This window comes from Ctenocephalides felis, unplaced genomic scaffold, assembly GCF_003426905.1.
Source record: "Ctenocephalides felis isolate EL2017-DRISC unplaced genomic scaffold, ASM342690v1 CF-g0.4_SCAFFOLD_01886, whole genome shotgun sequence".
Classification (NCBI taxonomy): domain Eukaryota; kingdom Metazoa; phylum Arthropoda; class Insecta; order Siphonaptera; family Pulicidae; genus Ctenocephalides; species Ctenocephalides felis.
In genome coordinates, this window is record NW_020538040.1 from 158,012,810 (window position 1) to 158,040,200 (window position 27,391).

At 27.7% G+C, this 27,391-nt stretch overlaps 2 protein-coding genes across 3 annotated transcripts in view; one reads left to right on the forward strand and one right to left on the reverse strand.

Annotated features, from left to right (window-relative positions):
• LOC113376425 (angiotensin-converting enzyme-like) overlaps positions 1-27,391 on the forward strand; it is an 85,808-nt gene that overhangs the window by 50,590 nt on the left and 7,827 nt on the right. The window contains exon 3 of one of the 2 annotated variants that reach the window (XM_026616325.1): positions 8,789-8,841. The exons of the other annotated variant lie outside the window; for it this stretch is intronic. The gene's annotated coding sequence lies outside the window, so the exon portion shown is untranslated. The remainder of the gene's footprint in view (positions 1-8,788; positions 8,842-27,391) is intronic. 2 annotated transcript variants of the gene reach the window in all.
• On the reverse strand, positions 653-24,671 carry LOC113376121 (uncharacterized protein PF11_0213-like). Its single transcript, XM_026616047.1, has 17 exons — positions 24,647-24,671; positions 24,323-24,385; positions 24,068-24,133; positions 23,572-23,640; positions 23,326-23,388; positions 23,071-23,136; positions 22,813-22,881; positions 22,556-22,624; positions 22,298-22,366; positions 22,046-22,114; positions 21,788-21,856; positions 21,535-21,600; positions 21,058-21,123; positions 20,793-20,891; positions 17,132-20,628; positions 1,909-2,401; positions 653-1,848 (listed from the first exon to the last, which is right to left on the reverse strand). Exons 1-17 carry the CDS (start codon positions 24,669-24,671, stop codon positions 653-655), a joined length of 6,114 nt encoding a protein of 2,037 aa, XP_026471832.1.

Consider the following 27,391-nt stretch of genomic DNA (forward strand, 5'->3'; position numbering starts at 1 on the left):
TTTTAGCTATACACAACCATTATTAAAATCGTTTATCTTATTATTGTTCGAGTTTCGATTTTTTTGTCAAGCTATTAAAGGTTATTTAGGAAAAACTCAAATGCCGTACTTTCCTATTATTGACTGAGTTTTGTGACTTCTGCCTTGACACACACTCAGAATCCGATGTTCGCGAAGTGGCACGAACTTAATTGCATATGGCTTACGATTGTTTGCTTATTAAAAACAATGTTTTTTTACAATGATAATAAAATCCATTTAATGAGTTGATAGATGAATCTGAGGTCGAAGCGAAACCAATCAATCATGAAAAAATAAAAGACACCTTCGAATTAATTTCTATATTATCGTTGCTTGTGGAACGAAAGTGAACGTTATTGGATGTTATAGAGAAAAAAAGTAACAGAAAATAAATAAATTTCAAATGATCTTATTTCTAAAAGTGGTGATAATATGACTTGTATATTTTGAAATATCTTTCCCCATACAGTTCATTGGTGCTGTTTAAAAATAATGTACTATTTTTTTACTTTAAGATTTAACAGAATTAAATAATAACTACAATTTATTTTTAATGTAAGATTTAACAAAAGTTATCTAAAGCTATCTAAATTTATGCTATTTAAAATTTTCGGCTCACTTACTACTATTATTACATTCTGATGATTTTCCTCGTGCGGCTCATCATCTTTCTTCCATTCTTTGTTGGCATTTTATGGATTTGACCTTTATTATCAATCAAACGAAATTTATTATTGCGACTTAAATTCTGTTTCTCAATATTGGAGTCTTTCATTTCGTTTTGCATGATGTGGTCGCTGCTACTTTCAACATCTTCATCTGAATTTTTGTTATGTTCATCTTTAGCCCAGACATGGTCTTCATCATCTTGTTTGATATCAAAAACAGTTTCATTATCACTATCATCTTTTGTATAATCACTTATTTGTTGAGTTTTATGTTTGTTATTTTTACCACCCAAGCCTTTGAATCTATTGTCAAAATAAGCATGTGGTAAACGATCTGATACATTTGCACTTGCAGTAATTCTTTCACGATGTTTGTAGGCCATACTTTTATCATCCGTATCATGGTATATATCGTTTTTAAAATCTCGATTGCTACCTTTTCTATTATTAACACCATCATTGATTTTTTCGTGATTATTACTGACATCATTTTCTTCTTTGCTCTTGTTATGAATTTTATTTAATATATCATGAATTTTTACATTGGCAAAATTATAAATCGATGTACCTTTGATACTTTTCTTTGAATCATTGTTTACGTCATTATTGGAAACATCACTGTTCACGATATCACTGAATTCAGCAGTCTCTTCATCAAAAGTTCCATTAACTTTATCTTCAGAGTTCATGTTCGGCATTTCAATATTAGCGTTCATATCATAAATATTATTATTGCCAATGCTATTTTGTTCATCAGTTTTAATATCGTTTATGTCGGAAACAGTTCTATCATCAAAGTCATTAGATACTTTTACGATCTCCATATTTTTATCTTCACCACTTATTTCACCAAAATTCATATTAGAAATATTATTGTTAATAATGCTATTTTGTTCATTGGTGTTGTCAATATTGTTTAGGATGACAACAACTCCATTATCAAAATCACCAGGATCTTTTACGGACTTCCTGTTGTCACTATAAGTAACCAGATCATTTTCAGAAGTGTAATCAATATTAGGTTTATGATCATCAATAATACTGACTTCATCATTCTCATTGTTATTAAATTCACAATTTTTATTGTCTTCAATATTAAGATTATTGTCTTCATTACTAGCCTTATGATCGCTGGCTTCATCATCTTCTTTTTTAAAATCTTCAAAATTATTATTGTCTTCAATAATAAATTCATTTGGATTATTTACGTCATATTTACTTATATGGGTTCTGGTATTGGCATCGAATCCAAAGGAATGAGAATAGTCAAATTTCGGTGTGACGCTTTCTGGCTCTATAGGATCAACAAATCTTGGCACTACTTTCGAATCATCATAAAATACTCGATCCCACCGATTTTCCTCATATTTCGCGTGGTCAATTTCTTCTGAATCTTCATCTTCCAGCAATTCAGCCGGTAATCGTGCCCTGCTTGGATTCGTGTCAAATTGTTCCACATCTTTACTAACATATTCTTGGTCTATTCGTTCTTTTTCTTCGAGTGCTTGACGTCTTATTTTTTTTTCGTCTGCATCCATGTTTATCTCGCTTTCGGTAGATTCAGGCCAATCTCGCAACACATCAGGAATTGGGAAATCATCAGGAACCCACTCAGGATTGATGGCCTCAGCCTTTTCACGTGTCCATTTAAAGGAATCTGATGCATCTCTTATGTGTTGTATGGAACGCTTCAGTTGTGGGGTATCATTCGGCTAGGATTCATATTATATTTATATTAATTTTAATTAAATTACGAATTAATTATTATCATTTAGTTATTATAATGGTAACATGGATAACATTATAGATAGAAAGCTAGTTACTTGATTGTTAATTAATTATTTAAATTTTCTATTTTAACTGTAGAACGGTATCTGCACGCCTCCGAGGCGTATATGCAAACCTGAATGAATGTCCTATTTAATATTGAAGCCTAAAATTATATGGCTTTTCTGAGGTGATGGTACTTTTGTTATAGAAATTTTGATAAAACAAAAAGACTGTTTGTTACTAAACCAGAGTTTTATATTTTCTGAAAGAACCTTTCATTTGTTAAGTTGTAAAATGCATAAATTAGGGCGTATGCCTAGAAAACCATTACCGCACTAAAATGCACAATACCGTTCTAGGGTAAAAATTACTCAGATTACAATAGTGATTTTTCATTACAAAATTCATCAAGAGTAATAGAACATTATTTATATAACAATGTAATTGAATAAAGCTAGTTATGTTTAACATTTGGCTAGATTTAACTCACCTCATCAAAAAAATCTTCATTGATGAAATATCCGTAAGGTAAAGTTAGCAGATTATTGAATAATAAAAGTACTAATAAAAAATGAGCCATTTGGAAATTCTGAAAAAAAAACAATAATTTATTTTATTATTTATAGTAGTTTCTTTAACAAAAAAAATAGTAAAAATGCACAAGTTAAATAAATAAATAAGCTCTAGACAGTTACTGATCACCGTTAAAAACTATTAAATAAAATGCATTTTTAAAGCACAAATTAGGACAAAATTTGTTTAATAAATTAAATTCAATACAATTTAAAGTTTGTTTAAATATAAAATTTGGTAACTTCATAGATTCGTTTTTGTTAAAAAGCATAAATTTTAGATTTGAAATCTGCAGTTCAAATGTTATCTGAATAGTTAAATCTCTTTCTTTATGAATTAAGAATATTATTTATATATTTTAGGAAGTTCGCACAACTTTCTTTAAGGTAGAATGCTTATTTTATATTACCATAGCAACGAAATATTCCACACATTTTAATATTTAAAATATATATGTACATATATAAGAATATACATATGTATTTTCTCAAAAATTGCAATTTATATCCAATGATCACTAATTTATACGCCAATACACAAAATGCTGTCAATTCACTGTGACGACTATACTCGTCAGTTATAATTATTGCAAAAAAGCTAATGAAACTAATAACCACTTAATTTTCTAACCAAAAAACTTCAACAATTTTTGACTAGAAATAATTTATTAAAAACTAAGTTATTAAGAATAGATACTTACTTGAGAACATCTGTCCGTGAAAGCAACAATTATTATTATGTTATATAGAACTAGAACTTTAAAAATATAAAAATATAATTGAAAAATTTGTATCAAAAATGAACTATGTATTGCATATTGATTGTTATTTAGCACAGATGGCCGGCAATAAATTTTTAAATCATATATTGTAATATGTATTTACGTAATAAAAAATGATTTGCAAAAGACATTTCCTTCATTATATATATATATATATATATATATATATATATATATATATATAGGATGGTCCTTAATATGGAGATTTTCGAATTTTCTTGCTCCCAAGAGCTCAAATGGTTCCAAATTGATAAAAAACAATTCTCTGAAAGTTTTAGCTTTTAATATTAACTTTTAGATAGTGCGCAATTCAATCAAACTTCGTATGGAAATATTTTTGAAAATTAAAAAAAATTTTTTAGGTATAACTTAGCGACAAATGAATTAAAAGTGAAAATTCGTGTCATTTTTTATTGAAAATTTGACGCTCTGCAAAATTTTTGAAAATTTTTTCATGCTATTTCCATACAAAACTTGGAATTGCGCTCTATCTAGAAGACAATATTAAAAGCTAAAACTTTCAGAGATTTGTTTTTTATCAATTTGGAACCATTTGAGCCCTTGGGAGCAAGAAAATTCGAAAATGTCCATATTAAGGACCACCCTAATATATATATATATATATATATATATATATATATATATATATATGTATATATATGTATATATATACGTCAATTATAATTAATGCAAAACCGCTAATGAAACTAATAACCACTTTATTTTCTAATAAAAAAAACGTCAAAAATTTTTGATTATAAATAATTTATTAAAAACTAAGTTATTAAGAATAGAAAAACTTACTTGAACATCAATCCGTGAAAGAAACAATTAATATTATTTTATATAAAAATAGAACTTTAAAAATATAAAAATATAATTGAGAAATTTGTAACAAAAATAAACAATGTATTACATATTGATTGTTATTCAGCATTCTTTTGTTTTACTGCTGTGATACAATTCATTGACAGATGGCCGGCAATAAATTTTTAAATCATATATTGAAATATGTATTTATGTAATAAAAAGAATATAGGATGGTCCTTAATATGGAGATTTTCGAATTTTCTTGCCCCTAAGGGCTGAAATGGTTCCAAATTGATAAAAAACAATTCTCTGAAAGCTTTAGCTCTTAATATTGTCTTTTAGATAGAGCGCAACTCAATCAAACTTCGTATGGAAATAGCATGAAAATATTTTTGAAAATTAAAAAAAAAATGTTTAGATATAACTTATCGACAAATGAATTAAAAGTGAAAATTCGTGTCATTTTTTATTGAAAATTTGACGCTCTGCAAAATTTTTGAAATTTTTTTCATCTTATTTCCATACAAAATTTTGATGGAATTGCATTCCATCTAAAAGACAATATTAAAAGCTAAAACTTTCATAGAATTTTTTTTTATCAATTTGGAACCATTTGAGCCCTTAGGAGCAAGAAAATTCGAAAATATCCATATTAAGGACCACCCTAATATATATATATATATATATATATATATATATATATATATATATATATATGTCAATTATAATTAATGCAAAATCGCTAATGAAACTAATAACCACTTTATTTTCTAATAAAAAAACGTCAAAAAATTTTAACTATAAATAATTTATTAAAAACTAAGATATTAAGATATTAAGAATAGAAAAACTTACTTGAACATCAATCCGTGAAAGAAACAATTAATATTATTTTATATAAAAATAGAACTTTGAAAATATAAAAATATAATTGAGACATTTGTATCAAAAATAAACAATGTATTACATATTGATTGTTATTTAGCACTCTTTTGTTTTACTGCTGTGATACAATGCATTGACAGATGGCGCGGAATAAATTTTTAAATCATATACATATTGTAATATTGTATTGGAATGGAGTAAAATTTTTTATGGATATTTTATTGTAATTTTACATACCGATCTTAAGAGAATATTCAGAATTATTAACTTCTTTAAGTTAAGGATAAGCTATTGTAATCGTCCAAAAATCGAAATTGATTTTTTTTACATTTTTTCACGTTTTGAACATTTTGGCATGCCTCAAAAAAATCGATGCGTGGGTGTATGTATGTTTGTATGCATGGATACAATTTTTCGTCCACGTTTTCGGCCGCACGGATCAACCGATTTGAATGATTCAAAAACATTCAATATCTACTGATAGGAAGATGTGTTAATTAGTTTTTGACAAAGGCAGGACCAGCTGTTTTGGAGATGCAGAGCAAAGAGTGCAAAAAATAGAAATCGAGTCGTATAATTCGAGTTGTATAATTCGAATCGAGTTCAAATATTTGCACCAAATTTGTGAGAAATGAATAGTATCTAATAATATTTGTCTTGACCACATTAATTAATTTTTTCAAACGAATCTATTGTTAATATTGAAATAATCTACGATTATTTCTGTTTTGTTTTTTATAATCGCTTTTATTTTTATTCTACTTTAGGCATTTATAGTTGACCTTATGGCTTTTCAAAATATAATCATACGCATTTATGATCAAGCCTTGTATTTTCTAAAAAAAATGCCCTTATCGAGATCACAATAAAAAGTTGTGGATCAATGGATCAATGAACCGTGTAATTTAGTTGGCTTCAAGAATTTAACACGAATGTATATTTGTGAATAATATATTCAGGGGCATTTTCGACATCTTTATAATCCAATCTCAACACCTATATAATCTAATATCCAAATCATAATAATAATAGTAAATAGTAGTCTGCTCCGAGGCAGGTTTATGGTATGAGAGCACCACAAACCAATGATTTCCTTTCTATCTTTTGCTTATTTTTCTCATTACCATTTTGTTAACATTAATCTCTTTTTCATTCTAATGAATTTTTTATTTCAAGCTTCTGCTTCCATGCATTCTGGTCCTGTGCTTCGGCTTTCAGTTCTCTGTAAATCAAACTTGGGTTGATGAGCAAAACGAACCTCTTAAAATATCATAATAATAGCTATGCGAAGTGAACTTATTTTATCTGCTATTTTCTTTCACATGCTAATTATAAATGCTTTAAATATTTCTATTACTTTAATATTTTGATATACTATACTTATTATAGTATTTCAAAAATTATGTCTATAAATACATTCATGATATCTAGAGAATTTAATAAACAAGGACATGCCAAGATATATGATAGTGTATGAGTTACACAATTGATGCGTAGATGACATCCGCTCTGAATTTTGGTTTTTTGTCAACTTCCTAGATAAATACTATACTATTGGACTATTTTCATAGTACAGGGTTCTCAATATCTTCATACAATAAAAGTCTAGATAGCCGGCCATAAATCATAAATCAAAATTGTCCACCAATATTCAAACTAAATTAACAAAATTGTAATCTATCTCGAAATTGTAATATGGTTTTTATGTTTTTTTTCTATAATTTATTTTATTTTTTTCAAGGATTATTCAAATATTATTTCCAAAGAAACATATTTTCGTATAATAGATGTACAAAATCAAAATACCCACACACTCACTCCTATGTATTATTATTATTATTACATTATCCATTATTGTATTTACAATAAACAAAAATTTCATTAATATTATAACGAGCAAAAACACACAAAAAATGATACTTCAGATCATAAAAAATGATTCGTTTTAGATATTGATACTTGTGCAAAATTTATGATAGCTTTAAAAATTATACTTAGCAATGTACTTGTACAAATCTTTAAATCTTTATATTAGCGCTTATAAAATATTACCTAGATTTACAGAGGGGTCGTAACGTTTATTGGCCTCGTATCAATTTTTTTTTTGTAGTTTTCACCAAGGGCAATAATTCATATAATTAATTGAAATAAATATTTTGTCATTTTTCCACAATTCCTAGAAACAATTCAAATTCAATATGTACACTGATAATGGCTATAATTCTATACTGATATATTTTTATATCTATATATTATATATTTATATTAGTTTTAAGTAGATTATAAATAGCTGTTTTAACCTGAAGTTGGCCTGGCATGGCAAGACCAATATTGACCAGACCAATATTGACCAGACCAATATTGGCAAGACCAATATCGGCAAGACCAATATTGGCAAGACCAATATCGGCCAGACCAGTATTGGCAAGACTAATATTGACACGACCAATATTCACTGGACTAATTGCTTTCGTTACGATAGAAAATCCTCATCTCGTGTAGGGTATAAAAGCTTCAATGCACAGAAACTCAGGTCTCCTCAAATACTTATAAGTCCTAAGACAGAGGTGCCCTTTTCACTTACTTCAAAACAATTTGACGACGACTGCCGCTTGGAAAAATGTGCTGCTGAAATTTTTAGGATAGGTTCCATATGACGCTAGATTCTTTCATAATTCGCACAATCTATTCGAAAAAGACTAAATAAAATACTATATATTTCTATTAGTCATTTGCACACTGTGAGGTTATAGAAATATGATTAGTGATTTCAAATACTTTTTTTGTGAAATAAAAAAATTCACAAAAATAAAAAAAAGATACGGCTGATACGGCGGTGACTGCGTCCCTGGATTTATAGTTAATCTTTCATATAATAAATATTCTTGTCACAATTAAATTCATTTTTTATGGATCTCTTGATTAGACTTTCTTAAGAATTTGATCGTATCAATCGGAATTTGAAAAATACTTAAACATTCTCTTTAATTGTATTTATTGATAACAAACAATCTAATGCATGATAATAAAAGTGATAAATTCCAAAATTAGATAATCATGATCAATTTAAGATGTTTAATATACGTTTTTGCTATACAGTTAATAATGAATATTTTATGGATTAAATTAATTATATTTGTCCCCAACCCTACTTGACATGGGATATCATGTCCTCTTTATCGGGAATTGTCAAAAAGATTATTTTTAAAAACAATTATCGAAACAAATATGAATCCTGAAACTGTACAAAAATAACAAATATTTTATCTCCTTTTTTCAGAAAACGAAGTGTGATTGTGTTGACTGATATATCAGCAATGGTGCTCATGTATGGTACGTGCGTTTACTAATTCTCTCATTTAGTCATCAAAGCAAAGTTCATTGAAAATTAAACATGTAATAGATTAATTTGTAATGTGTATACTTCTGAATATGACAAATTCATTGTTGACCTTTGAACGAATTGTATTCTACCTTGAATTCTACGTAATCAAATTACTTATTGTTTTAATGCATTTTGTATATACAAAGTTAGGCACAATGTTGAGTTAAATACGTTTTATGCAAAAAAAGAAAATGGGTAGAATTTAAATAAATTTATATATATATATATATATATATATATATATATAGCGCAATTTAATCAAAGATTTGTATGGAAATAGGATGAAAAAATTTTCAAAATTTTGCTGAGTGTCGAATTTTCAATAAAAAATACACAAATTTTCACTTCTAATTTTTTTGTCGCTAAGTTATACCTATAATTTTTTTTTTTAATTTTCAAATTTTTTCCATGCTATTTCCATACGAAGTTTGATTGAATTGCGCACTATCTAAAAGTTAATATTAAGAGCTAAAACTTTTAGAAAATTGTTTTTTATCAATTTGGAACCATTCGAGACCTTGTGAGCAAGGAAATTCGAAAATGTCCATATTAAGGATCACCCTAATATATATATTTATATATATATATATATATATATATATATATATATATCTTTTAACAATTATATTTGAGAATTATTAGCAATACGTGATCAGTGGAAGCATATTTACAAAACTTACACTATTATTTTCGTAATTAAAATTGACCCGTACAACCTTCATTTAACTATTTGTAAACACGTTTGAACCTAAAGTTTTTCTGCAATGATTTACAGACGTATGAAGAAACTTTTATCAAGAGGTTTGCTAAAGTTCGTAAACAAAATATTATTATTATTTAGCCAAAGATAATAAAATTTCGTTAATAAATGATATAGCAAATTCTTCAATTTTATTGAAATTAAAAAATAAACAATTTTTGTTAATAGCTCAAAAATTCCCAATTTTGTCAAACAAAATATTTTTTTTTTCTATTTTTAATAAGCTATCAGAAATCTCTATATTTTAAAATGTCTTGATTATTTTCTTGTGGTTGAAAAATATTTGATATATATAGCAGCCAATTCGCCAATTAAAAAGCAAATTATTATTAAAAAAAAAATTATTTACACCTTTCGACCTTTCGTGTCATTATTCTGTAGTTCTAAAATAATTACAAAAAGTTACATAGACAAACTTGAAAACTTGAAAATACATATTTTAATGTAATTTTAAATTCTATAATTATATTTTTTCTATATATTATATAACATTGTAATTATTTTTAGAACTACTGAGTGATGACACGTATCAAGTCTCGAATCGTATAAAAAATTTTCAATATTATTTCGTTTTTAATAATCAGTTAGTCGAAATCATATTTTATAGATTTTCATCGTTTAGTGATTTACATAAATAATACATACCAATCATGATCTATAATCTATGGTAATTCACATGTAAACTCATTTCTTATTTATACTAAACAATTTTAAAATAATTTATATAACCTGAAATTTTACCATTATTTTATTAATTAGTATATATCATTTAAATACTAAAACTAGATTTTTTTTCTTAATAATTAAATTAAATTAGTTTGGTTTGGTGAGATTCAAATATTACAAAAATAATAAAATTATCATTGATCATCACTTAACGAATTGAGTTTGATAATTGACCTTTCAGCAAAAATAATTCTCATATTTCCTTATAAAAATTATTCGAAGTCAGCATTTTGAGATATGTTTATATATATATATATATATATATATATATATATCAATTTTTTTACGTTTTGGTAATTAAAATATAAATATATATTTTTAAATCATTGTCAATTGTAATATGAAAAAATAATTATATTTCCTGAGGCGTGATAAATACACAAAAGGAATAAAAAATTTATACCTACTGTGTTTATGCAAATTTTTATGGTGATAAGAATTAAAATCAACCCTCATTGATTTTATAAGTAAATTTCAATAAATTTGTTAATTTTAATTTAAACAATTTATATAAGTATAGAAAAGTATTTTATAGATAAGATATAAGAGCTGATAAATTGGGCGATGGCGTTTATAAAAGTTTACATAAAAAGTAAATAAACGAAATTTAATCAAGCGGAGTTAGAATGAAGGATTTTATCTCATATTTTTAAGAATTATATAAACTGAACGGCAAAGTTAAAATTATTTATTTCGGGTATATAAGTGAGCTTCAGAATTAAAATTTAAATTCAAATTATTCTTGATAAATTAAAATTTTTATTGTGTTTTCTCCAAAACCAATCATTTTGTCAATACAAGCAAAATATATTTTGAATCATTCAATTCGAACGTTTCGTTCTCTGAAAAACTACAATTTTTTGCACATTTAGCTCTTTACCTCCGAAGCGGCTAAACCTGTCTTTGCCAAAAAATAATCACCACTTCTCTGTATCATTACGAATTAAATATTTTATGAATCATTCAAATCGGGTGCCCTGTTCTCTCAAAAATTCGATTTCCATTTTCGGCACTCTTTGCTTTGTATCTCCGAAACAACTGGACTGACTTTTGCCAAAAACTAATCAGCGCGTTTCCCTATCAATAGAAATCGATTGCTTTTTGAATCAATCAAATCGGTTGACCCGTACGCCTGAAAAATTGTATCTACACATACACACACACGCACTCAGGCACACATTCATTTTTTCTAATTATAAGGTATGCCAAAATATTCAGAAACATCTTAAACGTAAAGATATACAAAAATGATCAATTTCGATTTTTGGACGGTTACAATAACTTATCCTACAAGAAGTTAATAAAATTAAGAAAAAAACAATACAGCTAATACTTTATTCAATTATAAAAGCTAATTTTACAAAATGAAATTTGATTTAAATGACCACATGATGATATGGTCGTTAATGATTTATATATTGTGTAATTGCTTTATGTATGCGAATCAATAAAAACTAATTAAATGCGATGGATAATGACTAATTTATTATCTTTATAAAAGTTTGAGAACATAATGATAACACGATGAGAGCAAGGCAAGTGTAGTCAGTAGCTGTGTACTCGCACGTGTGCACTGCTTAAAAACAGTTCAACTCTGGACTCTAAACCACATCGACTTTTATAATAAAAACCAGGAAAATAAATAATAAATAAAAATAAATAAATAAAAATGTAGCCAAGTAATAAAAAATCTAGATGGAAAATACAAAAAACAATAAAAATGTGATCGTATTAAATTTATAGTGCAATTTTGAAATTAGTGTAATTTTGACTGAAATATTCGATTCAAAGTAGTGACAAAGTCTTTAATGAAACGTAATCAGTGATCATAATATTTACTACAAAATCTCGTTGTTAGTAAATAAGACACATTTTTTATGTACCACTATTACTGTACTTCATAAATAAATTATATTGTAAATATGAATATAGTGTGATGTTTACAAAAATGTTACACAAACATTATATCTAGTTACAATTTCTTTAACCTTTTGCCAATTTTAATGTGTGACCAAGATTTAATTTTAGAAGTGTTAAATGTAAGTGCATAATTTTTTTTTTGAATTTCAATTAATTGGTGCAAGTGTGATACAGTGATTTTTGTGGATTATTTTTTGTGAATATAATGCAACAAACATTTGCAGTTGCATAAACAGAAAGTTGTTGAATGAGGAATTTTTCAATGTAAGTAACAGAATGCTTTCATTTTCGACTGGATTCATTAAGCGAGTTATTTCTTAAATAAAATAAAAAACAAATTGACCATATATGTAAATGCATATATACATATATACCTAAACACATGTGCATGTGCACACACACTTTCGCTAATCCGACACTATCAAGGAGTGACGGATTACTGAATTATAGTGGAAAAGTCATAACTTTCAACTTATATTATAGGAAATAACGTTAAAATTGCCAAAAAATTCGATCGCAAAGGAGTCGGATTACAGGAGGTGTCGGTCTATCGGTGGCCCTTAATATGGATGTTCTCGAATTTCCTTGCTCCCTGCGGCTTCCAAATTGATAAAAAAAAATTCTCTGAAAGTTTTAGCTCTTAATATTAACTTTGAGATAGTCCGCACTCCAGCTAAAAGTATCTTGGTTTTTCTTTTTTAGTAAATACTTATCTTATAAAATATATCAATTTTTTGTTATAATTTTTTATTTATGATCAAAATAAGCAAATACAATGTTATCTTTAAAATTCTGATACACTTGTCGCTAAGTTATAAAACAAATGAAATTTTACCCATGTTATTTCTTTAGAAACTTTGGAATGCGGATTATCTTAAATAAAGTTAATAATAAGAGTTAAAATTTTCAGAGAATTTTTTTTATCAATTGAGAAGCTTTTGAGCCACTGGGAGCAAGGAAATATATATATATATATAATTTCCATTCTATGAAATTTTCTTTCTGAACAAGATTTTCTTTTAAGAAAAAGAAGCATGAAGAAATAAGAAGTAAAGAGCTACAACTTATTTCATCATTCTTCTTTTTCTTTTAAATCGGATCTCCGATTCTAATCTTACTTTTTCTTCTTACTTTTAATTTTATTCAAATACAATTTAACGATTAAAATTCTATCTAATTCTAAATTAACTATTTTTAAATTCAATATTTGTGATAGGATTTGATCCAAATATCACTGAATTTTTCAGTTCAGAAAAATATAATCTAAGTAATTTTACCTATCTAAATGTATACAAATTGATATATACTGTACGTATATTTGTAAAAAATATATTATTATTGTTAGGATCAAAAACATCTTAATATGAATTACATTTAATTTATTGCGCCAAAAATATATTAGGCAGTGCTAATTGCAGTTAAATTGAAAGCAGATTACGGTCTATAAAATTTTATTAAAATAGTTATCAGTCTTTAGTATAAACACTGTTTTTGATTCTGTCTCAAATTAAGAAGATTTTAGCAATAAGAGATGGCTTATCTAATGTTATATACCATATGTACATTTTCATATTTGACACATTTTCTACATATACTTATCAGAAACTCGAACTTAACGAGTCCGAAGTGGCAACCCAAACGGTTGTCCTATCTCTATATTTTTCTCTAAATTTTTGTAGATCATTTTATTATTATAATTTTTGCAATACTGATGATGTAGCAATTCGGGGAGGGTTATTTCCACTTGGAAACATATTGTTATATTATTTTAAAACTAGTGGTGCTTGGTGCATGGAATCGTGCCTTAAGGCAAATTGCTGGAACTTACGGTACCAAAAATTTAAGTTTTGAAAAAAGATACATTTTTTTCTAGAACTTTGAAAAAAAAAATAGATTTTTGAGATTTTTAAGACTTTCGAAAAAAACACAGTTTTGAAAAATTTAATTTTTTTCATACATTGATATATTTTGGAAATTTCAAACTTTTTCAAAAGCATTTGCTGTACTTTAGCTATGTAGTAACGAAATATTGAAGCGCGTGGGCGCCGCGTGCTTCGAGTATAACAGATAAACATTGGTACGGAGCCCATAGAAATGTAAACAAAATTTGTTATTAGTAAAATATCTATGAATTTTGTGATAATTTGATGTGCATATGTCTAATGATCATTTTTGTCCGCCAAATGGCATTTTTTTTACTTTTAGTTCTTCATTTAGTTTATACAAATAGAATATTTTTTGAATTATCGAACGCTCCGTTCTCTCAAAAATTGAATTACTATTTTTGGCACTTTTTGCCTCATATCTTCGGAACGACTAAATCTGCTTCTACCAAAAACTAATTAGCATGTCTTCGTGGTCTTGAAATCGTCGACAAAAAATTGTACCCGCACATATATATACACACACATACATCTATTTTTTCTAAGGTATGCCAAAATGTTCAGAAACCTCTAAAACGTAAAAATATATAATATAAAAATTTTCATTTTCGATTTTTTTTGCGATTACTATAACTTACTCTACGGAAAGTTAAAAATTGGTTTTAGGATTTAATTCGGATATCCGAAGCACTAAATAAATATGCAAATTTGTGGTAAATTAAAAAAAAATGATATGATATTAAATTTAGATGATATGTTAATTGAATTTCATTTTGCTTGTTTTATTGTCATATTTACTTTTACAACTATTGAGTAATCTTAGTTGAAGTTTTCGTGTTAATAAAATAATATATAGCTATCATTAATTGTTATAGATATTGTTTCATTTATAATTTCCAGCTTCGCCTAAATCTCGAATTTTCAATATATAGAATTAATTTATGCGGTATTGTAAAATCGGCAATGCATAAGTATTAACAAACAATTAAAATGCACAGGGCACCAATATATACAATGCGACCTTTGTGGTCCGATTGTTTTATTTATTTCAGTTAAAATGTGCTTGTCAATTCTTTTTATGTCACCGTGAATTTTAAAATAGGCAAATTCGCGTTTTTTTGCGATAGTTAGTATTTTTTTACAGAATAGCGTTCTGTATCTTTTCTGTAATTGAGCCAATTTGTCTGTACTTTGGCAATATGTATTAACTATTTATATTGAGAAATCAAGGCATTAAATATAAAATGTTTATTTTATTTAAATTTTAGAAAGTGGTTTACTTCATTTAAATATTAGAGCTGGAATAGAATTTAAGTCATATACAGTAGAATCAATTACTAATTTTGATAAGATATATTGCAGTGATTAAAATGTATAGAAAGACTAATTAAAACACAAATATGTAATACTATAGTGATATCTTTTGCTCTTGTTCAAAATTTTATAAATACTGATTTCTATGTTTTTTATAAACAATAATGAAAGTTGATTAGATAACTTTTAATAAAATCGTCAATGAACCGATAAATTCTTAACTCAATTTGTAATATTCTTTTAATATCACCAGTCTCTTTTTATTGAAATATGTATTATATTATATATATATATATAATATGTTTTATAATAGTTTATAATATGTTTTTAAGTCGATTTTTATGCTATAATCATATAATTATATCTGCCTAAGTTTGTATTTAAATATTTTCATATTTAAATTTTTAATATTGGATTACTTAAGACAAACCTGATTCACATTGTTGATGTATATACTTTGTATGTTAATGATATTTAAGATCATTGGCCTAACGATGTATACAGTAATTAATTATCATAATTCAGTAGGGTAGAGTTGAGTTTTGGTAAAAAGGTCCATCATTCATTTCTCAAAAATAGTAAAAGTAAAGTTAAGAATTTTTCACCAACAATATTTGAAAGTAGAGGCGAATCAGGTTTGTATTAAGATTAAGTAATCCAAAATTCTGTCTTTTTGCCTCTACTTAAAACGCGAAAGCACCGCGTCGCAGTCTATCGGATAAACATAGTACCAAACCCATAGAATAATTTGTTATTATTATTAGAATCTCTCTAAAACATCTGATAATTTGATGTGCATATGTATAAGGATCATTTTTTTCACGTTTTTGTTGGATCTCCGAAACCGCTAGACCTGTCTTCCCAAAAAATTCATCAGTTTTTCATTTCGTCAATACAAATTGTTTTTTAAATCATTCCAATCGGATGCTCCATTATCTCGAAAACTTTCTGCCCCAAATCTTTCAAACGGCTGGACCTATCTTTGCCAAAAACTAATCAGCACGTCTCCTTATTAATAGAAATTGAATGTTTTTGAATCATTCAAATCGGTTGATCCGTGTTCTCATATACACGTTCACATACATACATACATACACACACATAAATCAATTTTTTCTAATGTATGGCAAATTGTTCAGAAAGTTTTTAATTGTAAAGATATATTAAAATTGATGTTATAACATAATGTGTACATTATTGAATAAGCATTTACATTTGTATTTATATTAATGAGGACATAGTAGCAATTAGATAATCATTAGATTGACCTGAAAATACAATGTTAAGTATCTGATACCATACATTTTGATAATAATGAAACACAAACTATATAAATCAATTATATATTTTTTCAGATAGCATCTCATAAAATATATAAAATAAATATTTCTACAAAAAGATTCTATTCATTTCTAAAAACGTTATAAAAATATATTTTTCAATTTGGTAATTGAGTAGTTTTAATAATCATGGTCAGACGTAAAATAATTTTTCAGTTTACTTATGTGGATCGTATGATTACAAGGTTCCTGTGCATTTGTCTTTGAATCTTGATTTATGCAGTCTTATGTTTTCGTCAAGTAGAATATTTAAATAAAGCAACTCTACTTCTTTGGAGCAACGGCGAGCTATTACACAATTTTGAATTATCATTTTCTCGCCTTTTTTGGCAGATACGATCTTATACTGGTAATACTCTTCTTCTTTGGATTCTATTAATAATAATTTATTGTCGCTTGCAACGTTTGCTCCTTCATTCAATGCATCATCTGCTATAGATTCTGGTTTATCATAGCTGATGATTAAAAGCTCACCATGGCGATTTTCAAGGTGTGACACTTTTTCATACAGGCCAGAATATTTCCCAAGCAATACTTGCACAAACTTTTTGCTATTTACCTGTACACCATCTATTTTAGTTCGGCCTGTCAACTCTTCAAATACATAACCTTTGTCTATATCATATACAACTACATTATCTTCGTTTTCGAAAATAGGGCACAATGCTTGTCCGCAATTCCGACTTTCTTGAACTTCCAGTTCATTTACTCTATAGCATCTTTGATCTATGTTATTGATCCGCTTTTTTGAATCATCTGATTCTGTATCAGAACATTCAAAAATTTTGTTCTGCCATAGTATCTCACTAGTAGGAGATTGAGTAGAGCAAGCGGATTTATGTAGAGGATCTGGCGTAAAACACTCTGTAGCAGCTTTATTGATAGATGAAGTTGGACTAATCATAGAAAGCTCACGAAGTATATCGCTCATGAATATAAGTGGATTACGACCACCTTTTTGGTTTAACAGCCTTGCAAACATTTCACGCGCCGGTAATCGAGGTGAGGTTGTAGGTTTTTGTGAGGATTGATCGGGCAGAGTAGATTTTAATGGTGTTTCATCGGTCACATGACCTGATGCCTTTAGAGTCGAAGAGGAGGAAGATGATTCAGGCGAGTTTGCTTCGGTATTCAGGACACTGGGAAACCAGAATCGTTGACTGTTTTTGTTTTTATCATTATTATTTTGAACAACTTGTGGATAGTTTGTCTGTGTGCCTTGTTCTGAAGAATTTGTGACGAGTTCAGTTTGGCAATTATTGTTTGTCATTAATGAAACGTTGATATTCTGGACTCTGTGAAGCCACGATTGTTCAGAGATTCTGTTTTTATCATTATTAGTTTGAACTACTTGTGGGAAATTTGTTTGTGTGCCTTGGTCTGAAGAATTTTTGAAGAATTCAGTTCGGCTATTATTGTTGGTCATTAACGAATCATTGATTTTCTGGACATTGTGAAGCCAGGATTGTTTACTGATTCTATGTTTATCATTATTAGCATGAACAACTTGTGGGAAATTTGTTTGTGTACCTTGGTCTGAAGAATTTGTAAAGAATTCAGTTTGTCTATTATTGTTTGTTATTAACGATTGTCTGTTTTCAAAACCCATAGGCAACGTTTGTGAAACACGATTAGGTATCAATTTACGTAACAAATATGCATTACTTCGAAATTGTGTTTTTGGCAATAGTATAATAGGTAAACGTTTAATGTTAGTTCTTCTAACACTGGGACGAGCTGGTTCTCTATAATCATACTTTTGAACTCGAGCTGGGCACTCAGCTTGATTATATGGGTGTCTAGTTAAAAATCTCTTTTCATGTTGCCTGATGTCTTTATAGTAATTCTGTGGGTTATATCTCAGTTGATTAAGCTTACAATATTGCCTTGTTGGTACCTGCATATGTTGATTGTCACGTTTTTTCCTTGGCCTTCCACAAACACTAGAAAAGCTTCGGGGACTCATTAGCTGTTGTTTGTAATAACAATTTCTAGCATTTGCAAATGGATTATAATCTGTAACTAACTGATCCTGCATATTATATTCAACTTCAGTTTGGTCAGAAGTTTCTTTGCCTGACCTTTGATGAAAACTAGAAAACCGTGGGTTACTCATTGACTGATGTTCGTAATAACAATTTCGATTCAAATTTTGATTCGAATTTCGAATCGTCGATGGAACATATTCTCTAAAATGTTCAGTATGTCTAATTCTTTGCGTAGGAATGCTAGTATCAATATTATTAGCCTGACAGTACTTTATTGGTTTAATTTCTTGTAAGTAAGGACTAGCCAACAAATCATTTTGATTAAACTGTTCAATTTCATTCCTCATGGAGTTCTGTATTTGTGAATTATACTGCGCATTATTTACTCCGTAATCCCAATTTGATTCATTGCATTGATAACATGGCACCTGTGGATCATGTAAATTTGTCACATTTTCCATATCAATATAATCATAATTACCACTATGAGAACAATTTATTGGCCTACGTTCCGCACTGTACACAGGAGTATTCAGAAGGACATTGTTTTGATTCCATTGTTCGATACCATTTCCCATATTTATCTCATAAGGATCTTCTACTTCATAATGCATATTTGATTGGCTGCAAGGATAATATGGTAACTGTGATTCATCTGGGTTCATTTTGTTTTCTGTGTCAATATAATAGTAATTACATCTTCCAGATGAATTTATTACTCTACGATTCGCTCTGTTCACCGGATTATTAACAAAAACATTGTTTTTATTCAATGGTTCAATATTATCACTCATATGATTGAAATTGCCTTCTGTCTCATAATGCCTATTTGATTGGTTGCGTGTATAATATGACGCCTGTGGCTCATCTGAATACGTCATGTTTCTTCCGTCAATGTAGTCATAAGTTTTACTTTGACCAGAATTCATTGGTCTACGCTTCGCTCCGTGCGCAGTATTACTAACATGAGTATTATTTCGATTTAATGGTTTAATACCATTTTCCATATTGATTGAATTGTTATTCAATCTGGAGTTACATACGTGCGAATTGTATTGTTCTTCTGCTCCATAATGCCAATCTGACCTGTTGCGAGGATAATATGGCAGTTGTGGCTCATCTAAATTCTCAACCATTTGAGAGGAGTTTATAGGCCTGCCTTCCGCACTGTTCACATGAGTATTAACACTATTGTTCTGATTTACCACATTCCTACTTGGTTGTTCGGATGTATGATATACTATCTGTGGCTCATCCGAATTTGTCATGCTTTTAATGTCAATGGTCTGATAATTTCCATTATTTAAGTTGTCTATCCAAATGATTTGTCCACGATCAATTTGTTTAAATTTATCGTCAATTTCTACGAGAATTTCTGCGCGTTCTACGTCTTTTTCGCAGGTGAAATTGAATTCGGCGATAAATTGTTCTAAGGGACTGGAAGAGACAATTTTAAGTATATTTTCTTCAGACTCAGATTCACAAAGTTCCTCTAAAAGTTGTGGTTGCAAAGCATGTTTCGTCTGTGTAGATTTTTCCTGTCGATCTTCATCATAAATGTATGAACACAATTGCTTTTCAATAAGCGATTCATTGCTACATTGCTCTTGATCAGAAATGCTACCAGAACTATCGACAGTAGCACCTAGTTTTTTACCATATGGTAAGATACCATACGATGAGCAAGGAGTATTGAAATTTTTCGGTGTTTGAATTAATAAGCTTTCTCCACTGAATTCATTTATCGTACTAAGTTTTTTGCCCCTTCCATTTGCATCTTTCTTACAACTTTTTACTGCTGTACCTTAAATTATATTCATCTATCATTTATTTTATGTAAGACTGAAATTTTTATATAAAATTTATCGAATTCATACATACTTTACAGCTATAATTTATCACATTGAAACAAGATCAGTATTTCAGAATGATAATTTATGAATAGAATAATTTGTACAAAATTCTCACCATGTCCACTTGATTCAGATTGATTTCTATGTGGACTTATAACCTTGCAAATGGATGGTATGGGAGTAGCTTTCTTTTTATCTAAAACAAAAACAGCAGCTTCAAAACACATAAAAATTAATAGACTTAAATGCATTAATATAAATTTAGATGTTTTAGATTTGTATATAAAAATTATGGAATTTATCCATATTTTACAGCCAAATTATATCGCGGTGAAACAAGATGACTATTCAAAATAATATTAAATAAATAGAATTATCACCATTTTCGATGCTATGTGAACTCAATATTCCGGAATGGCATGGCGTAGGAGAGTCTTTTTCTTTGTCTGAAACAAAAATAACAACCTTAACTAAACATAAAAAATACTTAATTTTACTAATATTTTTAGGAGTTATTTGTGCACTTTTATATCAGATGTATGTAATTGATCCATATTTTGCAGCCAAATTATATCACGGTGACACAAGATGACTAACACAAAATAATATTAAATGAATTGAACTTATTGTTTTGGAAGTCGACTGTGTAGGAGTCACTTTTCTCTTGTCTAGAGCAAAAGCAAAAACGTTAAGTAAACATAGAGAAGGACTTAAATGAACTAATAATTTTAGGAGTTCGATTTTTATAAAAAATTTATGAATTTTCTCCGCATTTCACAGCCGAATTATCATGGTGAAACAGAATGCTTAACTCAAAATAATATTAAAAGAATAAAATTTTTGTGCACAATTTTTACCATTCCCGATACTAGTTGAACTTATTTTCCCGGAATGGGATGGTGTAATAGTGACATTGCCCTTTTCTGAAACAGAAATAACAGCCTTAAGTAAATATAAAGATTTAAATGAACTAATAATCTTAGGAGTTAGACTTTTATAAAAAATGTATGGAATTTCTCCATATTTTATAGCCAAATAATATCACGGTGAAACTAGATGACTATTTCAAAATAATATGAAATGAATAGAATTTTTGTGCACCATTCTCACCATTCCTGATACTATCTGATGAACTTACTATCCCGGATTGGGATGGTATAGGAGTTACTTCTCCCTTGTCTAAAACAAAAGTAACAACCTTAAGTAAACATAGAGAAAGACTTTAATAAACTAATAATTTTAGGAGTTAAACTTTTATATAAAATTTGTGGAATTTGTCTATATTATACAGCCAAATTATCATGATAAAATAGGATAACTATTTCAAAATAATATTAAAAGAATTGAATTTTTGTGCACAATTCTCACTATTTCTGGTATCATGTGATGAACTTATCATCCCGGAATAAGATGGTGTAGGAGTCACTTTTCCTTTGTCTAAAACAAGAATAACAACCTTAAGTATACATATAGAAAGACCTAAATCTAATCTTAGGAGTTAGACTTTCATATAAAATTTATAGAATTTATCCATATTTCACATCCAAATTATCATGATGAAACAGGATAACTATTTCAAAATAATATTAAAAGAATTGAATTTTTGTGCACAATTCTCACCATTTCTGGTACTATGTGATGAACTTATTTTCCCGCAATGGGATGATGTAGGACTTACATTTCTCTTGTCTAAAACAAAAGTAACAACCTTAAGTATACATAGAGAAAGACCTAAATGCACTAATAATCCTAGGAGTTACACTTTTGTATAAAATTTATAGAATTTATCCATATTTCACAGCCAAATTATTACGATGAAATAGGACAACATTCACAAAATGATATTAAAAGAATTGAATTTTTGTGCAGAATTCTCACCATTTATGGTACCATGTGATGAACATATTGTCCCGGAATAGGATGGTGTAGGAGCCAATTTTCCTTTGTCTAAAACAAAAATAACAACCTTAAGTATACCTAGAGAAATTTCTAAATCTAATCTTAGGCTTTTAGTTAGACTTTTATATAAAAATTATAGAATTTATCCATATTTCATATCCAAATTATCATGATGAAATCGGATAACAATTCCAAAATAATATTAAAAGAATTGAATTTTTGTGCACAATTCTCACCAATTCTGGCACTACATGATGAACTTATCATCCCGGAATGGGATGGTGTAGAAGTTACTTTTCTCCTGTCTAAAACAAAAGTAACAACGTTAAGCAAACATAGAGAAAGACCTTAAATGAACTAATAATTTTAGGAGTTAGACTTTAATATAAAATTTATGGAATTCATCCATATTTCACAGCCAAATATCACGGTGAAACAAGATGACTATTTCCAAAATAATATTAAAAGAATTGTTTTTTGTGCATAATTCTCACCATTTCTGGTACTTTGGAAACTAATTATCCCGGAATAGTATGGTCTATCATTGACTTCTTCATTATCTAGAACAAACGTAACAATCATAAGTAATCATAGTAAAAGACTTGAATGAACTAATAATTTTAGGAGCTAGGCTTTTATATAATATTTATGGAATTTATCCATATTTCACAGCCAAATTATCATGATGAAACAGGATAACTATATCAAAATAATATTATAAGGATTGAATTTTGGTGCACAATTCTCACCATTTCTGCTACTGTGTGAACTTAGCCCGGAATGGGATGATGTAGGAGTAAAATTTCCCTTTTCTGAAACAAAAATAACAACCTTAAGTATACCTAGAGAAAGACCTAAATCTAATCTTAGGAGTTAGACTTTTATATAAAATTTATAGAATTTATCCATATTTCACTTCCAAATCATCATGATGAAATAGGATAACAATTCCAAAATAATATTAAAAGAATTGAATTTTTGTGCACAATTCTCACCATTTCTGGTACTATGTGATGAACATATTATCCCGGAACAGGATGATGTAGGAGTCACTTTTCCTTTGTCTAAAACAAAAATAACAACCTTAAGTATACATAGAGAAAGACCTAAATCTAATCTTAGGAGTTAGACTTTTATATAAAATTTATAGAAATTATTCATATTTTACATCCAAATTATCATGATGAAATAGGATAACAATTCCAAAATAATATTAAAAGAATTGAATTTTTGTGCACAATTCTCACCAATTCTGGTACTATATGATGAACTTATCATCCCGGAATGGGATGGTGTAGAAGTTACTTTTCTCCTATCTAAGACAAAAGTAACAACGTTAAGCAAACATAGAAAACTAATAATTTTAGGAGTTAGACTTTAATATAAAATTTATGGAATTCATCCATATTTCACAGCCAAATATCACGGTGAAACAAGATGACTATTTCCAAAATAATATTAAAAGAATTGTTTTTTGTGCATAATTCTCACCATTTCTGGTACTATGGAAACTAATTATCCCAGAATAGTATGGTCTATCATTGACTTCTTCATTATCTAGAACAAAAGTAACAATCATAAGTAATCATAGTAAAAGACTTGAATGAACTAATAATTTTAGGAGCTAGGCTTTTATATAAAATTTAAGGAATTTATCCATATTTTACAGCCAAATTATCATGATGAAACAAGATAACTATATCAAAATAATATTATAAGGATTGAATTTTTGTGCACAATTCTCACCATTTCGGCTACTATGTGAACTTATCCCGGAATGGGATGATGTAGGAGTAAAATTTCCCTTTTCTGAAACATAAGTTTACAACCTTAAGTAAACATAGAGAAAAACTTAAATACACTAATAATTTTAAGAGTTAGACTTTTATTCAAAATTTATGGGACCTTGACTAAATATTGAGAAACTTACAAGCATGAATAATTTTATAATATTATAACAAAAATATCAAATGTGATATAGAATAATATTCTATGGTATATATATTATATAGTACTTTTATTAATAATGTGCTTATTATGCCAATAAACCAATAAATAAAATAAACTTACCAGTTCGTGGAGTAAAATTCGCCATTTCGTTAAAATATATGTTTAATTTCCTATAAGGAATTTTTATGAAATTAGTAATATATTATAATAATAATTATTATTATCAAATATATAATGCATAAGTAACATATCTAAAATTCATATGTTAACCTTTTCTTTCACACGAGGTGCAAGTTTTATATCTCTTGGGTCAGTAGTTTCCAATCTGTTTGTACCTGCGCCCGCCTGTTTAATTAAAAAAAAACTGTGACGCTTATTTTATTAATATAACAATTTAACTCCATAACTACTGATATATAAATCATTAAACGGGCTACAAAATAGTATATTAATTACATACAATAATATTTACATACAATCATTTCACTTTATTGCATATATATCTTTACGTTTAATGGTTTCTGAACATTTTCGAAATGTTCGATGTTCGTGTGTGTGTGTGTGCGGATACAAATTTTCGTTGATAATTTCGGTAACACGGATTAATATCAGATATATTTCAGAGATCTTAATAATGTGTACACATTTTGTGTCAATTGTTTTAGGTTCCGTACCAAGATTTTTAATTTTAAAATTTACGTATATGATCCAAACAAATGTCCTCGACATTCTCGACAGTATGGAATAACCGATTTGTATGATTGAATAATCATTCAATCTGGTTTGTACTCGATTGCGAGGCGCAAAGGGTGTAAAAACAGTTTTACAGTTTTTGAGAGAACGGTTACTGCAAAAAAACATTACTGGAAAAATGCTTTAACAGAAAATTTCGTAATTTTGAAAATTTTCAAAAAAAAAAATTTAAAATTTTCAAAAAAAATCAAAATTTTTAAAAAAATCAAAATTTCAAAAAAAAAGAGAAATTTCAGAAAATATCAAAATTAAAAAAAAATTCCTTACAAAAACTTGAGAATATTTCGAAACTTTCAAAAAAATTAAATATTTTCAAAACAAATCTCAAAAAAAATGTTTTTAATTTGAAAAAAATTCTAAATTATCAAAAAAAAAATCAAAGTTACAAAATAAATGAACCAATTTTTCATAAATATTCACAAAGTTATTTGTAGAATACTCGTCGCCTAATTTAAAAAGCACTTATAAATTTACAGTATGTATGTTACGGTAAATGTGCACTCTTGGTGAATGTGCACATTTACCGGTGAATGTGCACATTTACCGATGAATGTGCACAATCCCCAAAACGCTAGGTGAATGTGTAGTTCTCAAACAATCCAATTAAAAGAATTGTACGTGCGTACTTGGAGCGGTCTCATGAACGTCTTGCGTATTTGGCGCATGCGCACTAAATAGTTAATCAGTTAATAGTTGAATTGTAAATAGTTGAATAGTAAAGTGGTACTATAGTGTATAGTGAATAACTAATATTAAAATAAGTAAATAGTTAATAGTTAATTGTTAGTAAAATAGTAAATAGTGAATAGTGATAACTGAATAGTTAAGTAGTTAGTAGTTGAATAGTGAATAGTAATAAGTGAATAACTATTAGTAAATAGTGAATTTAGAATAGTTAAATAGTGAATAGTGAATTGTTAAATAGTGAATAGTTAATAATTAAATAGTTATAAGTAAATAGTTAATAATTTAAATAAATAGTTAATAGTTAAAAAGTAAATAGTTAAATAGTAAATAGTTAAATAGTTAATGGTGAATAGTAAATAGTAAATAGTGAATATTGAATAGGATTAACTATATAGTTTAATAGTTAATAGTTAAATAAATGAATAGTAAATAGTGAACAGTTAATAGTAAATAGTGAATAGTAATAACTAAATAATTAAATAGTGAATAGTTAATAGTAAATAGTGGATAGTTATTAGTAAATAGTGAATTAAAAATAGTTGAATTGTGGATAGTCAAATAGTGAATAGTTAATAGTAAATAGTTGAATAGTAAATAGTTAATAGTGAATAGTGATAATCTGAATAGTTAATAGTGAATCGTTAATAGTAAAATAGTGAATAGTGAATAGTGATAAACGAATAGTTAATAGTAAATAGTGAATAGTTATTAGTAAATAGTGAATTAAGAATAGTTAAATGGGTAATAGTTAATTAAGGTAAAATTGCCTTAAGGTACGATGTCATGCACTACTAGTTTAATTATTTTTTGACACTAATTCGACACTATTTGACACAATTTGACACTAATAGTATTTGCAACAATATGGCGTCTCCCTAAGATAGCTCTCCACAACTTGGAAACCACTGCTTTAAGCATACACCTTACACGGCTACTCATAGATCTTTACACCCGCTTTTCTTTTGATTTAAAAGTCTATACTTTATATGCAATGGTTGAATACTACATATTAAATATTAAATGTAATTTATATCTAAATATACTTACGAAACGTCAAGCTAGTGAAAAAAAATGTCCTCCCTTCAGCACATGATGTCAGATCCAAAAAATAGTTGCATTTTTTCAACAGGATTTTAATAAACGCTGTATTATAGCTACGGCAACTTTAACTACTCAATTACCTTAAATTTTTTTATTAAAAATATCTATAAAAATATATAAAATGGTAAAATATACGACGTTCTTCTAAATCATCACGTGCCCGAATAAAAATATTTTATGATACTATCTGACTACGAAGCTGATTTGTTCTTCGTTTGTTTTGCATATTATTTGATCCACAGAGAAAAGAGTGTATATGATTTTATTGGTAATTTCTGGAAAACCGTTAGATAAATTGATTATTCAAATATCAAATTTAATTAG

Bases quoted from the DNA above. Each gene is read 5' to 3' on its own strand.
- LOC113376121 (XM_026616047.1), bottom strand. From the start codon at position 24,671: ATGGCGAATTTTACTCCACGAACTG. The intron at 22,625-22,812 runs GTGAGAATTGTG...TTTTTGTTTTAG, and splicing joins ATCATGTAGTGCCAGAATTG to ACAAAGGAAAATTGGCTCCT. The intron at 22,367-22,555 runs GTGAGAATTCTG...CTTTTGTTTTAG, and splicing joins ATCACATGGTACCATAAATG to ACAAGAGAAATGTAAGTCCT.